This window comes from Syngnathus acus, chromosome 3 (assembly GCF_901709675.1).
Source record: "Syngnathus acus chromosome 3, fSynAcu1.2, whole genome shotgun sequence".
Lineage (NCBI taxonomy): Eukaryota > Metazoa > Chordata > Actinopteri > Syngnathiformes > Syngnathidae > Syngnathus > Syngnathus acus.
Genome location: NC_051089.1, coordinates 21240790 through 21255979, shown reverse-complemented (window position 1 = coordinate 21255979; position 15190 = coordinate 21240790). Strand labels below are relative to the sequence as shown.

General features: G+C 44.9%; 1 protein-coding gene across 1 annotated transcript in view; it reads right to left on the bottom strand.

The window, feature by feature from the left end:
* LOC119120178 (serine/threonine-protein kinase BRSK2-like) overlaps window positions 1-15190 on the bottom strand; it is a 156456-nt gene that overhangs the window by 45081 nt on the left and 96185 nt on the right. Inside the window, exons 6-7 of the mRNA XM_037246821.1 lie at window positions 5851-5884; window positions 2728-2796 (exon numbers count right to left, since the gene is read on the bottom strand). Of these exons, the coding sequence (XP_037102716.1) occupies window positions 2728-2796; window positions 5851-5884 (103 nt within the window). The remainder of the gene's footprint in view (window positions 1-2727; window positions 2797-5850; window positions 5885-15190) is intronic.

Below are 15190 nucleotides of genomic sequence, written 5' to 3'. Positions count from 1 at the left end.
TGATCGCCAGTTTAAAACACTGCTGGATGAAGTTGTAAATAACTATCCTGGTCTGCTTTTGCACAGCAATGTGCGTTGGTTGTCAAGAGGGAAGGTGCTTAGCCGTTTTGCGGCTTGCCTGAACGAAATCCGGACTTTCCTTGAAATGAAAGGCGTCGGGCATCCTGAGCTAGCCGACACCGAGTGGCTCCTCAAGTTTTACTATCTCGTAGATCTGACTGAACATCTGAACCAGCTCAACGTGAAAATGCAAGGCATTGGAAATACAGTGTTATCCCTTCAACAAGCTGTATTTGTTTTTGAAAACAAGCTGGAGCTTTTCATCACGGATCTTGAAACAGGTCGTTTACTACATTTTGAAAAACTGAGCCAATTTAAAGATGCATGCACAGCAAGTGAGCCCATTCAAAACCTTGATCTCCACCAGCTAGCTGGCTGCACATCCAGTCTCCTACAGTCCTTCAAAGCACGCTTTGGAGAATTTCGTGAGCACACTCGTCTTTTTAAGTTCATCACCCATCCAAACGAGTGTTCACTGAACACAGCCGACCTGAATGACATCCCTGGTGTCTCCGTCAGAGATTTTGAAGCAGAAGTGGCTGACCTGAAGGCCTCAGACATGTGGGTGAATAAGTTCAAGTCACTGAATGAAGATTTGGAAAGAATCACACGACAGAAAGCGGAGTTGGCGAGCAAGCACATGTGGACAGAAATGAAAAAACTCCAACCCGAAGACCAGCTGATTCTCAAAACTTGGAACGCGCTTCTTGTCACATACCACACACTGCAGCGTGTGAGTATTGCTGTATTGACCATGTTTGGATCTACGTATGCATGTGAGCAGTCATTCTCACATCTTAAAAACATCAAGTCCAACCTACGATCACGTTTAACGGATGAAAGCCTCAACGCTTGCATGAAGCTTAACCTCACCAAGTACCAACCCGACTACAAAGACATCAGCAAATCCATGCAGCACCAGAAGTCGCATTAATGGTGAGTGTTATAACAACATTATTTAAAAGAATAAATTCAGAGGCTTATTATACTGACATTTAGTTGAATTCACTTTTAAAATATATTATATGGCTCTCACTGAAATAAATTTCCAAATTCTTTGCTTTCATGGCTCTCTTAGTCAAAAAGGTTCCCGACCCCTGGTCTAGAGCATTTTCTATTCGGGCTCCAGAGCTTTGGAATGCCCTACCAATGGATATTAGAACTGCTACCTCAGTAGAAACATTTAAGACACGTTTAAAGACACATTTCTATGATATGGCCTTTAACTAACCTGTAGTGGCCGATTCGGCTGGAGTTTGTTTTCTCTCCACAACATCAGTAAAAAAAATCTGCTATTATTTGAATGAAAATGTCAAACACAATATTTGATCACCATTCAATGGGGATTACAAACACTCACAAATTTACACTGTTCTGAAGCCTATTTACGTCATCAGCGCAAGAAGTTGTGATGCAACTAGGTCAAACACAGAAACTCCAACTGTCATTTAAAATGATCCCGTGGAAAACTGGCCCACAGTAGTTGTGGGATTTTAAAGGTCTAGTGGCAGTGTAATTTGACAAATCAAAGAGCACTTTCACCAAAAAAAAAACTATCCTTCTGTTGTCAGGGAAAGAGCATGTCAGATGCTTATTGATTAGTTGAACTTTGACAGAGGATGATGCCATGTGTAAAAGATATTGGTCACCAGTGATGATGAAGCAACTCTGTGACTCTCTGCTCTCCAGCTGAGGAGATCACTCAGTGACGTCAGTAAAATGAGCAGGATGGAGCCAGATGGCCACTGACAGTGAATGTGTAATCCAAATGAAACACATGGGGAGTGAGCTTTACGCAACACACATCTCCCACAACTAAAACGTCATTGAATTTTGTTTCTGTAGCTGTGTGGAAAAAAACTGAATTGATATTAAATATTATTTGGGCTCTAATGTATATGTATGTGTATGTAAATTATGTAAAGTACTTTGGAATCAGTGTCTACTTACAAATGCTAATATTGCTACAGAATGCAACTGTCACGTCTCGTCCCCAGCCGTTCCACTATGTGTCTGTTGTCATGGTTTCCGTCTGTGTGCCCGCCCCTCCCCTCCTGTGTGCCCGCCCCTCCCCTCCTGTGTGCCCATGATTAGTTTGATTATTCTCACCTGCCTCTTGTTACCTGTCGTATTTACGTCCTGTCTGCGTGTCACTCCCTGTCAGATCATTGATGTCTTTTTGGTTCCTGTCTTTATCGAGTCTGTTTCTGTTTGCCATCCCTGTCGGTCAGTCCGTCATGTTATTAGTGTGCTAGTTCCCGTCTGTTTCCCTTGATGCTTCGTTCCACTTCCCTTTTCCCTCAATAAATCCTGGTCCAAGCTGCATTTGGTCGCCCTGCTCCATCCGTTCCGTGACAGCAACTTCTGTCACTTGAATTATGCGATGAATAAACCCTTGATCGTGTTTACTAAATTCCATCCTGCTCGTCTTCTGTTTGATTAGTTATGTTTCTCAGTTAAACACAATAGGCTCGGTGCAGTGGAGGGGAAAAGGATGACATTTATACAGTTTTCTCGGTGAACAGAATACAGTATTTTCATCACAACACAGTTATCCCAAATAAAATAAAACTGTCACATGTATTCTGCAAACAGAACACTTCAACACAAGACTTGACAGTAAAAACATTTATGAAACCAACCCGGTGGAATAAAAAAACAACTCACCACTAAGAGTGCAAACAAGATGACTCCACAGCTCCATGCGTCTGCTTTTCGGCCATCATACTTCTCCCCCTTGTAGACATAGTTTGAGAAAGAAAAACACAGCAAAATAAATATGATATAAAATATAACTGGAGACTGTTTACTAAACTACAAATCACTACAATTTGTGTCTTGGGTCCATCTTTTTTGGATGACAAACACAAGCGCACATACTGTATATGGCATGTAAAAAAAGCTGCTGTTGTGTATTCTACTTTGCATGATCCTGGTAGTATGCCAGATTGTAATCGGCATCAGTCAAAAGTATTTTAAATATTGTATTTCACACAAATGTAACAAAAATTTGCTTAGCATATCTGAGCTCAGTTAATGTAAAATTTGAACAAATGTCATGTCTCTGTGTGCCCTGCGATTGGCTGGCAACCGGTTCAGGGTGTCCCCCGCCTACTGCCCGATGACTTAGGCTCCAGCAAGCCCGCGACCCCCGTGGGGACAAGTGGTACAGAAAATGGATGGATGGATGGATGGATGGAAAGCAAATGGGTCGCTCAATTTCAAATAAGTTGGTGACTCCTGGTATAAAACATGCAAACTAGGAGAGCCAAAAATTGTAAGACTATATCATAAATCAGGGGTCACCAACACGCTGCCCGCGGGCACTAGGTCGCTCGTGAGGACCGCATGAGTCGCCCACAGGACTGTTCTAAAATTAGCTCAAATAGCGGCACTTGTCAGTGAGCTGCATCTATCTATTTTACAGTCAAACCTCGGTTTTCGAACGTCCCGGTTCTCGAACAAATTGGAATTCGAACAAAAAATTAGAGATTTTTTTGCTTCGGTTGTCGAACAAAATTTGGAGGTCGAACCTCACGAGATGAGCCGGGAGGACCCGAAAAAACCCGACCGCGCGGCCCGGATGCCGACTGACTCCGTTGTTATTGTATTTTCGTTACTTTGAGGATTGTATTAACCCCTAATTATGCCTCCAAAGAAAGCAAATGGGAGCAGTAAAGCCATCCTGGACTTCCTCACAAACAGACCACAGTTTGTGAGGACAGGAGGCCGTGTGTCTGACACGGTGGTCTGCAGCACAGGAGCTCCTGGCCCCCCTCCTCTTCACCATCTACACAGCTGACTTCACCCACCACACATCAACCTGCCACCTCCAGAAGTTCTCGGACGACTCCGCCATCGTCGGTCTCATTAACAACGGAGACGAGACGGAGTACCGAGAACTGAATCACAGATTCGTGGACTGGTGCCAGCGGAACCGCCTCCAGATTAACTCTGGAAAAACAAAGGAGCTGGTGGCGGACTTCCGCCGGCGCAAAGTCCCCCCCTCGCCGGTGAACATCCAGGGAACGGACATAGAGATTGTGGACTCTTACAAGTACCTGGGTGTTCACCTGAACAATAAACTGGACTGGACTGTTAACACTCAGGCCCTATACAAGAAGGGCCAAAGCAGACTCCACCTGCTGCGCAGACTGAGGTCCTTCGGAGTGAGGGACGGCCTCCTGAGGACCTTCTACGACTCTGTGGTGGCATCCGCCATTTTTTATGGGGTGGTCTGCTGGAGCAGCGGCATCACTGCAGCGGAGAGGAAGAGGCTGGACAAGGTGGTGAAGAAAGCCGGCTCTATCCTGGGCTGCAGTCTGGACCGGGTGGAGGTGGTGGGGGAGAGGAGGATGGCGGCTAAGCTGTCCTCCATCATGGACAATGTCTCCCACCCCCTTCATGAGACTGTCAGAGCCCTAGAGAGCTCCATCAGTGACCGGCTTCGTCACCCACGATGCACCACCGAGAGGCATCGCAGGTCCTTCCTCCCTGCTGCCATCAGACTGTACAACCAGGCCGACCACTGTAGCTAACGGACAATAATAACATGCAATAATAACGTGCAATAGCCATATGTGCAATCATATGTGCAATATCTGTCTACCTCACACTCTTTTTACCTGCTTTTTTTGCACTGTTTTTCTTCCTTTGCACTATTTTTTTATCTAATATTTTTTTATCTCCACTGTATATTGTGTATTGTGTATATTCTGTCCATATTTTTTAATTATATATATCTTTTACTTTTTAAATCTTTTACCCCCTTCCCCGCATGCGTGTGTGTGTGTGTGTGTGTGTGTGTATATGTTAAGTGTACTGCTGCTAACACAGGAGTTTCCCCATTGAGGGAATAATAAAGGATTATCTTATCTTATCTTATCCTAAAACACAAAGACGCTCTTAAAGCAATGCGACAGTGAGCGCCCGGCGCGCTGCGGTTGCGCGATCAGACCAAATTAAGCTCCCTGCGCACTGTGGTCCACTTAAATTTTGGAAAGTACATCAGCGACGGCTCTGTCACAATAATGCGACTAGCGTGGTGCAGTTGCGCGGTCAGCGACGCGCTAGTGTTGCACGTTCGGCGGTGCGCTGCAGTTGCGCGATCGGACAAAATTAAACTCCCTGCGCACTTAGGTCCACTTAAATTTTGGAAAGTACATCAGGAATTTAAAAATATTTTCTAAATTTAAGCGACGGTTGCGCGTTCGGCGGTGCGCTGCAGTTGCGCGATCGGACAAATATGCGCAAATGAAAAAATGCTTAAAAAACGCAGGGTTTTTTTTGTCTTGAAACGGATAAAAAAAAATTATATTATTTGTAATGGGAAAAATAGATTCGGAATTCGACCGATTCACTTCTCGAACCGCCTTCTGGAACGGATTGTGGTCAAAAACCAAGGTTTGACTGTATTTTTGCTATTCTAAAATCACACTTACATGTGAACTGGAAATGACAATAATAACACACAGTGAAAGCCAAATTGAGCAAATTGGCTATTTCAGAAGTGTGTGTCAAACTGGTAGCCCTTTGCCTTAATCAATACCCAGGAAGTAGCTCTCGGTTTAAGAAAGGTTGGTGACCCCTGTCATAAATAATATAAAAGCAGCAGTGACATAAAGTGTATTTTTCCCAGTCAGGCAAAATAGACTGAGGCCAGAAAAAAATGAATACACTAAAGTGAAAGCTGAGAGGATACAACAATGACGTAACAGCTGCTGCAGGAGTTTGCCACCACTTTTCATAAAAGACAGCAAACAGAGAGGGGCCAAAAGAGAGAGCACTTACCCTGATAACCTCTGGGCAGGCGTAGTGCGGCGATCTGTAAAAGAGACACACAGGGGTTGATGCTGCGGACAACTTAAAGTGATTCACTAAATCACACACCATACCCACTCAAAGAGAATACAGCCAGCAGCCAACACACTGAAGAAGGAATGATTGAAGAGCCAACCTTTTAGGTCACCACAGAAAAACGTATTGAATATTTTGCCATTTTCCCACGCTGGTATTGCATAACATTGGGAACCTGAACTTTGTTATATGAATAAAACTAAATGCAATATTGCTTAATGAATGTAAACTATTAGTTTGCTGGTTTGAGCTGCATGGCTAGACATCTTTTTTCTTTATGCTGTAAGTAGATGAGAAAAAGGATGGAAGGCTGGGTGGCCACGATATTTTTTTTGCCGGCACAATTACTGTATTGGGTTAAAAAAGTGAGCCTGTAACACTGTATGAAGGCCAAATATGTTACATTGTTCAGAGCTCAGCTGTTCTACAAAAGCATGAAAAAATGGTAAAATATCTCTTCCGAAAACACAAACACACATGAAAGAAAAATGTCACTTTGTCAACATTTGCTGGTTTTTCATGAACCTAAACACTTCGAAAACACAATAGAGTAAAAGAGTTAAAGAATAAATGTTTTTCATGAACCTAAATACGTACTGTTAAAACAGTAACTTAATTAATGATTAAAAAATGAAGACGTAATTATGGTTGACTGTTGGAGTAGTATCAAAAATATTTACATCTTGATTTGCATCAAAGTAAAAATATGAGGACAGACGACAATAACACCAGGCTTAAAATACAGACAGGGGCTCCCAAATTTTAATACTGAAGATAGAAAACACAATTTTAAGTTATTGTGAGATAGAGATAGATAAATAGAGAGAGAGAGAGAGAGAGAGAGAGAGAGAGAGAGAGAGAGAGAGAGAGAGAGAGAGAGAGAGAGAATCCCAGTCATTAATTTTTCTGAATAATTTTTCCAAACATGGCTTAATGGAGTCATTATTGTGACATTTGCTCAATGACTTATCGGTCTGTGTTGATTCATTGTATAATGATTAAGCAGCTAGCGTGACTCCCTTAAAGTATCTTATCAAATTTATGTGCAAAACAAACACTTCTTTGTTTGACTACACATTCCATCACTTATTTATGCTAATGAAAATGAACGTGAAGTAGTTCAATTGAATAATTCAGGCAACTGCTATCACATGTTCCCAGTCTTCCTGCTTGGAGCGACACTGAGTAGCGTTTAATAACCCTTATTGATCACCAACAAAAGCACTAAGACAAACCATAAGATTGGACAAAAAGTCTAGCCGAAAAAATCTGTGGGAAAGTTATATGGATTGGATTTTCTAGAGTTCAGACCAAAATGAACCCTTACAAAAGTGATGGAAAAGCTCACGTTTCATGAAAGGAAGTATGTGCTCATGATAACAATTATACAAGCTCATCTCTGAAACCCACAATGTCATGTGTTTGCCTTACATGGCTTATTCTGGCAGACTTTTATTCATCTTCATTCATGCAACACATGATGGCAGCAGGAAAATTAAGTAAGTCTACAAAAATGTTTTGTTAACGAAGTTAATGAAAATACACCCATAATGAATTGGTAGCGACTTTACTTTGCAGAAAGATAATGAGCCAAAACAAACTGCCAAATCAGCAAAGTAGTTACCCAGGGGCACAAAATGGAATGTTTTGGCCTCATAAGTGGATTTGCCAGCAACTCACCTATGTCATGTTATTCCATATGAACTAGTCACATGTGGTAAGATTCCTCCGGAGTCGCATAAAAAATATGAAACCAAAATGGAAAGTTGGCCTGTACAGTGGAGCCGCGGTTTTCGAATGTCCCGGTTCTCGGACAAATCGGTATTCGAACAAAAAAAATTCGAGATTTTTTTGCTTCGGATGTCGGACGAAATTCGGTTGTCGAACCTCGCGAGATGAGCCGAGAGGACCCGCATGCCTACTCACTCCGTTCGTTATTACGTTGTCGTTACTCTGAGGATTGCATCAACTCTAATCATGCCTCCAAAGGAAGCAAGTGGGAGCAGTAAAGCCATCCTAAAACACAAAGACTCTCCTAAAGCAATGCGACTGTCATGTCTCGTCCCCAGTTTTGTTAGATGTCTAGGTTGCCATGGTTTCTGTTCGGGTTCTGTCATGTCTCTTCCCCCCTTTTTGCTATGTGTCCCTGATCATGTCCATAGTTTGTCAGTGTGTCTGTGTGCTCGCCCCTCCCTTCCTGTGTACCCATGATCAGTGTAATCACACTCACCTGCCTCTCGTTACCTGTGTTGTATTTAAGTTCTGTTTGTGTGTCACTCGCCGTCGGAGCATTGCATGAGATGTGGACAATGCATGTCTCACTGTCACGCGGATTGTTTGGTTCCTGTCTTTTGTTTCACGTTTTGGTCGGTCAGTCCTGTTAGTTTGTTGTTAAGTCACGTCAGTTTGCCGAGTCTGTCCTTTTGGTTTCCACAATAAACCCTGGTCCAAGCTGCACTTGGTCGCCTCGCTCCATTACTCCACCCCGAAGCCTGACAGAATGCTCCGACCACTACAGCGACCAGCGCTTGGACCTCCCTCTACCATCAGCTCCCATTGCGACGCCCGATCCACGCCCATCGTCCGAGCAGGTTCCAGCGCGATCGGCTCCGCTGTCGCCATCGGACTCCGCTGCCGCGACGCCGGACACGCGGCCGCCATCGGAGTGCCTCCCAGCGTCATCAGACTTGCGGTCGCCATCGGGCTCCACCTCAGCGTTGCAGGACCCGCGGGCGTCGCCAGATTCAAGCCAGCTGCACCGGACCCGCGATCGTCCATGGCCCCACCCCCACTGCTGCAGCGCGTGCTGACTCTTGCCGCTGCGCACAGCTCCGCCTTCCAATTGCCGCTGATTGCGGTCCGGACTTCAAACTGCCGCCAATTGCGGCTCTGACTTTTCAAGTTTCCGCCGAGCACGGTTCCGTTCCCCGTGTCGCCGCCCGAGTGTGGTTCATGTCGCCGCCAGAGTGCGGTTCAAGTCCCCCGTGTCGCCGCCAGAGTGCGGTTCATGTCCCCCGTGTCGCCGCCAGAGTGCGGTTCATGTCCCCCGTGTCGCCGCCAGAGTGCGGTTCATGTCCCCCGTGTCGCCGCCAGAGTGCGGTTCATGTCCCCCGTGTCGCCGCCAGAGTGCGGTTCATGTCCCCCGTGTCGCCGCCCGAGTGCGGTTCATGTCCCCCGTGTCGCCGCCCGAGTGCGGTTCATGTCCCCTGTGTCGCCGCCCGAGTGCGGTTCATGTCCCCCGTGTCGCCGCCCGTGTGCGGTTCATGTCCCCCAAAGTTGCTGCCGACTGCGCGTCAGGCCCCCAGTGTGTGCCGCGATTGCGGCCCTGGGTCCCTGACCGCCGCTCCGTGCAGTTCTGTCCCCCAAGTTGCCGCCGAGTGCGGTTGTTCCCCCAGTCGCCGCCGTGCGCCGTTCAAACCTCTTCGAAAACCAGTAGGGCCATTTGGACTGGTGCGCTTTCCCCCCGCGTGCCGCCGTGGGGGGTTGGTTTTTTGGGATGTTGGGGGGCCGTCCCTTGTGGGGGGGTTCTGTCATGTCTCGTCCCCAGTTTTGTTAGATGTCTAGGTTGCCATGGTTTCTGTTCGGGTTCTGTCATGTCTCGTCCCCCCTTTTTGCTATGTGTCCCTGATCATGTCCATAGTTTGTCAGTGTCTGTGTGCTCGCCCCTCCCTTCCTGTGTACCCATGATCAGTGTAATCACACTCACCTGCCTCTCGTTACCTGTGTTGTATTTAAGTTCTGTTTGTGCGTCACTCGCCGTCGGAGCATTGCATGAGATGTGGACAATGCATGTCTCACTGTCACGCGGATTGTTTGGTTCCTGTCTTTTGTTTCACGTTTTGGTCGGTCAGTCCTGTTAGTTTGTTGTCAAGTCACGTCAGTTTGCCGAGTCTGTCCTTTTGGTTTCCACAATAAACCCTGGTCCAAGCTGCACTTGGTCGCCTCGCTCCATTACTCCACCCCGAAGCCTGACAGCGACACTGAGCGCCCGTCGTGCTGCGGTTGCGCGATCGGACTAAATTAAGCTCCCTGCGCACTGAGGTCCCCTTAAATTTTGGAAAGTACATTAGGACTTTAAAAAGAAAAATCAAAATTTTAGCGACCGCTCTGTCACAATAATGCGACCAGCGCGGTGCAGTTGCGCGGTCGGCGGTGCGCAAGGGTTGCGCGTTCGGCGGTGCGCTGCAGTTGCGCGATCGGACAAAATTAAGCTCCCTGCGCACTGATGTCCACTTAAATTTTGGAAAGTACATCAGGACTTTAAAAATATTTTCTAAATTTCAGCGACGGCTCTGTCACAATAATGCGACCAGCGCAGTGCAGTTGCGCGGTCGGCGACGGGCTAAGGTTGCGCGTTCGGCGGTGCGCTGCAGTTGCGCGATTGGACAAAAATGCGCAAATGAAAAAATGCTTAAAAAAGGTGGGGGGTTTTTCTGGCTTGGAACGGATTACTTTTTTTTCTCCATTATTTGTAATGGGAAAATATGATTCGGAATTCGAACGATTCACTTCTCGAACAGCCTTCTAGAACGGATTGTGTTTGAAAACCGAGGCTCCACTGTATTTCAATTTGGACCTTCAGTGAAAGATTAGATTCAAATAAGGTCAAAATTAGATTTTTTTTCCAAAGCTTTTGATTATGTTTCAATCTATTTCACACTGTTCAGTGTTCATAATAAAAGAATATATACTATAATGTCAAGTGTATTTTTGTTGGTTTGTTGTCTGGGCTTCTGTTTATGTTTAATATGTTATGAAATCCCCGATTATAAAATCATGGAGATGCCAGGTATGATAGCTGCATGAACTATGTTTCTAATAAATTAATGTTTTAGCCAATCTGATTTTTTTATGTACTACTGTATAATTGTACTGTAGATGTGACCTAATCTTTTTAGATGAATATGTCATAAGACATTTTTTACTTGCCCGTTAAGTGCAACGCTGAGAGGATTGGAGGTGGTAACAGCAGAGCTAACAAATCCTTTACTTGAACAACACATTTCCAATCTGAAGGTGTTTTACCGTGTTACTACGCATGATGTTGCAAGAATTACACTAACGTGACCAGTCATTAATTTGAACAAGTTACGCGTTCATTCAGCATTCAGTACGTATGCTGCACACACTCTGGTGCACGAGCGCACGTGACGACTCTTTCTTTTTCTGTGGTTCGGCACGTCTGGTTAGGCGGACAAGGTTTGCAAAAATGGTTCTTGTGATCTCAAAATACATTTTTGAGCTCAAATTATCGTTTCTTTACTGCTTCTAATAGAGATCTTTCCAGGGTAGATATTTTATATTAAAAATGAACATCTCAATATTACGGTCCAGTTTGTTGTTAATCTCTGTATTACAAATGTGCAATTATGTTCAAACCTCAAAGTGAATTCAATGAGCAAAGAAAAACAAAGCAAAGAAAAACATTATTTTCATCTATTGAGGCACAGTATTACATTATAGCAAATCAATATTTCAGTCAATATTATACGACCGTTATTCTCTGTATTACAATGTGAATGATGCATATTCAGAAAACTCAAATATATCATTACTGTAATTTGTTGGGGTTTAGTGTAGTTTGTTCAGTTGGAGTTGCCATCGCGTGATGTCATCAACAGTCAATCTGAAGTAGATCTGGTACCTACACCGGGGTGGGGTATGCGTCCTGATTTTTTTAAGCGATATTATACTGTGTCTATCATGATATAGTATATTGTTACTGAATTATCACCAAGTCTTAGGTATTCCGTTTGAGTATTTTTTTTTTCTTAGATAGTAAAAGTTACATTAACATGTTATTTACAATTACCGTATTTTACGGACTAAAAGTCGCTCCGGAATATACGTCGCATCAGCCATAAAATGCACAATAAAGTGAAAAAAAAACATATATAAGTTGCTCCGGTGTATAAGTCGCATTTTGGGGGAAATTTATTCGACAAAATCCAACACCAAGAACAGACATGAACGAGCAACAACAAGCTAAACCAGGGGTCGGGAACCTATGGCTCGCGAGCCAGATGTGGCTCTTTTGATGATTGCATATGGCTCGCAGATAAAACAAAATATTCTCACTTGTTTTAATCCATCCATCGATTTTTCACTGTGCATGTCCTGTTCAGGGCTGCAGGAGCAATTGTCCATTATTTTAATTGGATGATACTGGCCTACGTTTGCCGTTGCTGGGTAAAACAGGTAAACGCCCCGCCCCCTTTTGAATCAGTCTGAGACTGCGTCTGCTCGGTCATTAGCTCAAAGCTAACCCTTCGACGAAGAAGATGGCGAAAAGAAAAAAAAGACGACGAGTATCGTACATTTCAGGACGAATGGACCGAAGAATTCGCCTTTGTGGAGAGACCGGGTTCTGCGGTGTGTCTAATTTGCAATGACAAAATTACATCGTTGAAACGGTCGAATGTAAAGCGGCACTTCGACACGCGCCACGCTACCTTTGCATCAAAATACCCTGCGGGAGACAGCAGAAAGAAAGCGTGCCAAGAGCTTCTGAGCAGGGTGCAAGCTAGCCAGCAGCAACTCCGCGTATGGACCCGGCAAGGTGACTATAATTCGGCTAGCTTTGCTGGTTCTTTAGCAATAGTGAGGAACGGAAAACCATTCACAGATGGCGAGTATGCTAAAACGTTCATGCTGGATGTAGCCAATGAACTTTTTGATGATCTTCCGAACAAAGACAAGATAATCAAACGGATACAAGACATGCCTCTGTCGGCAAGAACTGTTCATGATCGTACCATCGTGATGGCAAACAAAGTGGAGGAAACGCAAGTGAAGGACATAAATGCAGCGCCGTTCTTTTCTCTGGCTTTGGATGAGTCAACAGACGTGAGCCATTTGTCGCAGTTCAGCGTGATTGCAAGATATGCTGTTGGTGACACACTGCGCGAAGAAAGTCTTGCTGTTCTGCCATTAAAAGGGTCCACAAGAGGTGAGGATTTATTCAAGTCTTTCATGGAGTTTGCTCAAGAAAAATGTCTACCTATGGATAAACTTCTCTCAGTGTGTACTGATGGTGCTCCGTGTATGGTGGGGAAAAACAAAGGATTTGTGGCGCTTCTCCGTGAACATGAAAATAGACCCATCCTAAGTTTCCATTGCATTATACACATGGAGGCACTTTGTGCTCAGATGTGTGACAGGCAGTTTGGCGAAGTGATGTCGCTGGTCATTCGTGTGATCAACTTTATTGTTGCCCGAGCCTTAAATGATCGCCAGTTTAAAACACTGCTGGATGAAGTTGTAAATAACTATCCTGGTCTGCTTTTGCACAGCAATGTGCGTTGGTTGTCAAGAGGGAAGGTGCTTAGCCGTTTTGCGGCTTGCCTGAACGAAATCCGGACTTTCCTTGAAATGAAAGGCGTCGGGCATCCTGAGCTAGCCGACACCGAGTGGCTCCTCAAGTTTTACTATCTCGTAGATCTGACTGAACATCTGAACCAGCTCAACGTGAAAATGCAAGGCATTGGAAATACAGTGTTATCCCTTCAACAAGCTGTATTTGTTTTTGAAAACAAGCTGGAGCTTTTCATCACGGATCTTGAAACAGGTCGTTTACTACATTTTGAAAAACTGAGCCAATTTAAAGATGCATGCACAGCAAGTGAGCCCATTCAAAACCTTGATCTCCACCAGCTAGCTGGCTGCACATCCAGTCTCCTACAGTCCTTCAAAGCACGCTTTGGAGAATTTCGTGAGCACACTCGTCTTTTTAAGTTCATCACCCATCCAAACGAGTGTTCACTGAACACAGCCGACCTGAATGACATCCCTGGTGTCTCCGTCAGAGATTTTGAAGCAGAAGTGGCTGACCTGAAGGCCTCAGACATGTGGGTGAATAAGTTCAAGTCACTGAATGAAGATTTGGAAAGAATCACACGACAGAAAGCGGAGTTGGCGAGCAAGCACATGTGGACAGAAATGAAAAAACTCCAACCCGAAGACCAGCTGATTCTCAAAACTTGGAACGCGCTTCCTGTCACATACCACACACTGCAGCGTGTGAGTATTGCTGTATTGACCATGTTTGGATCTACGTATGCATGTGAGCAGTCATTCTCACATCTTAAAAACATCAAGTCCAACCTACGATCACGTTTAACGGATGAAAGCCTCAACGCTTGCATGAAGCTTAACCTCACCAAGTACCAACCCGACTACAAAGACATCAGCAAATCCATGCAGCACCAGAAGTCGCATTAATGGTGAGTGTTAAAACATTATTTAAAAGAATAAATTCAGAGGCTTATTATACTGACATTTAGTTGAATTCACTTTTAAAATATATTATATGGCTCTCACTGAAATAAATTTCCAAATTTTTTGCTTTCATGGCTCTCTTAGTCAAAAAGGTTCCCGACCCCTGAGCTAAACGATACGGTATGCTAACGTGACATAAACACAAACGAGAAGCTGAGAACGGGCCTGATGTAACAATAACAGTTATTCAAATAACTACCGTAATTTTCGGACTATAAGTCGCGTTTTTTTTCATAGTTTGGGTGGGGGGGCGACTTATACTCATGAGCGACTTATATGTGTTTTTTTTTTTCAAAATATTTCCAAAAAAAAAATAAATAAATAAATAAATGAAACCGCGATAAACGAACCGCAATGTAGCAAGGGATTACTGTAATTTGAATTTCAAGTGACGACAGCAGCGCGACGTCGCGTCAGCAGCAGCTCGTCGAGTCAATCTTTGTCCTTTATGTAAACAACCGCCGCGCTGCTGACGCAGCGTCGCGCTGCCTCGTCGTTATTCCACAGATCTACTATATAACTATATTGTAGCGTTAACAAAGTTCAAGGAAAGACGTGGGTTTGGTAAACGGCTCTTTATTTAACAAAACAAACTTACAGGCGTGTGGCGGCGTGGACTTCCAGCCACGGAAGTGGAAGAGAGCTCCATACATAGGACCGGGCGTGCGTAAAAGCCATGACCGAGCCCCATCCACCGTCCTCGGACAGCCATCCGGCTGAGCGCCGGCCCTCGACTTCCATCCACGGAGGTGAAAGACAGTTCGGTAGAGTCGGACCGGGCGTGCGTAAAAGCATTGTCCGAGCCCCATCCACGGTCCCTGGACAGCCACCCGGCCGAGCGCCGGCGCCCGACTTCAATCCACGAAAGTGAAAGAGAGCTCCGTCGAGTGACGCGTGACGTCGCGCTGCTGACGTCAGCAGCGCGACGCGACGTCGCGGTCGCGTGTCAGCAGCGCGACGTCGCGTCAGCAGCGCGGCGGTTGTTTACATAAAGGAC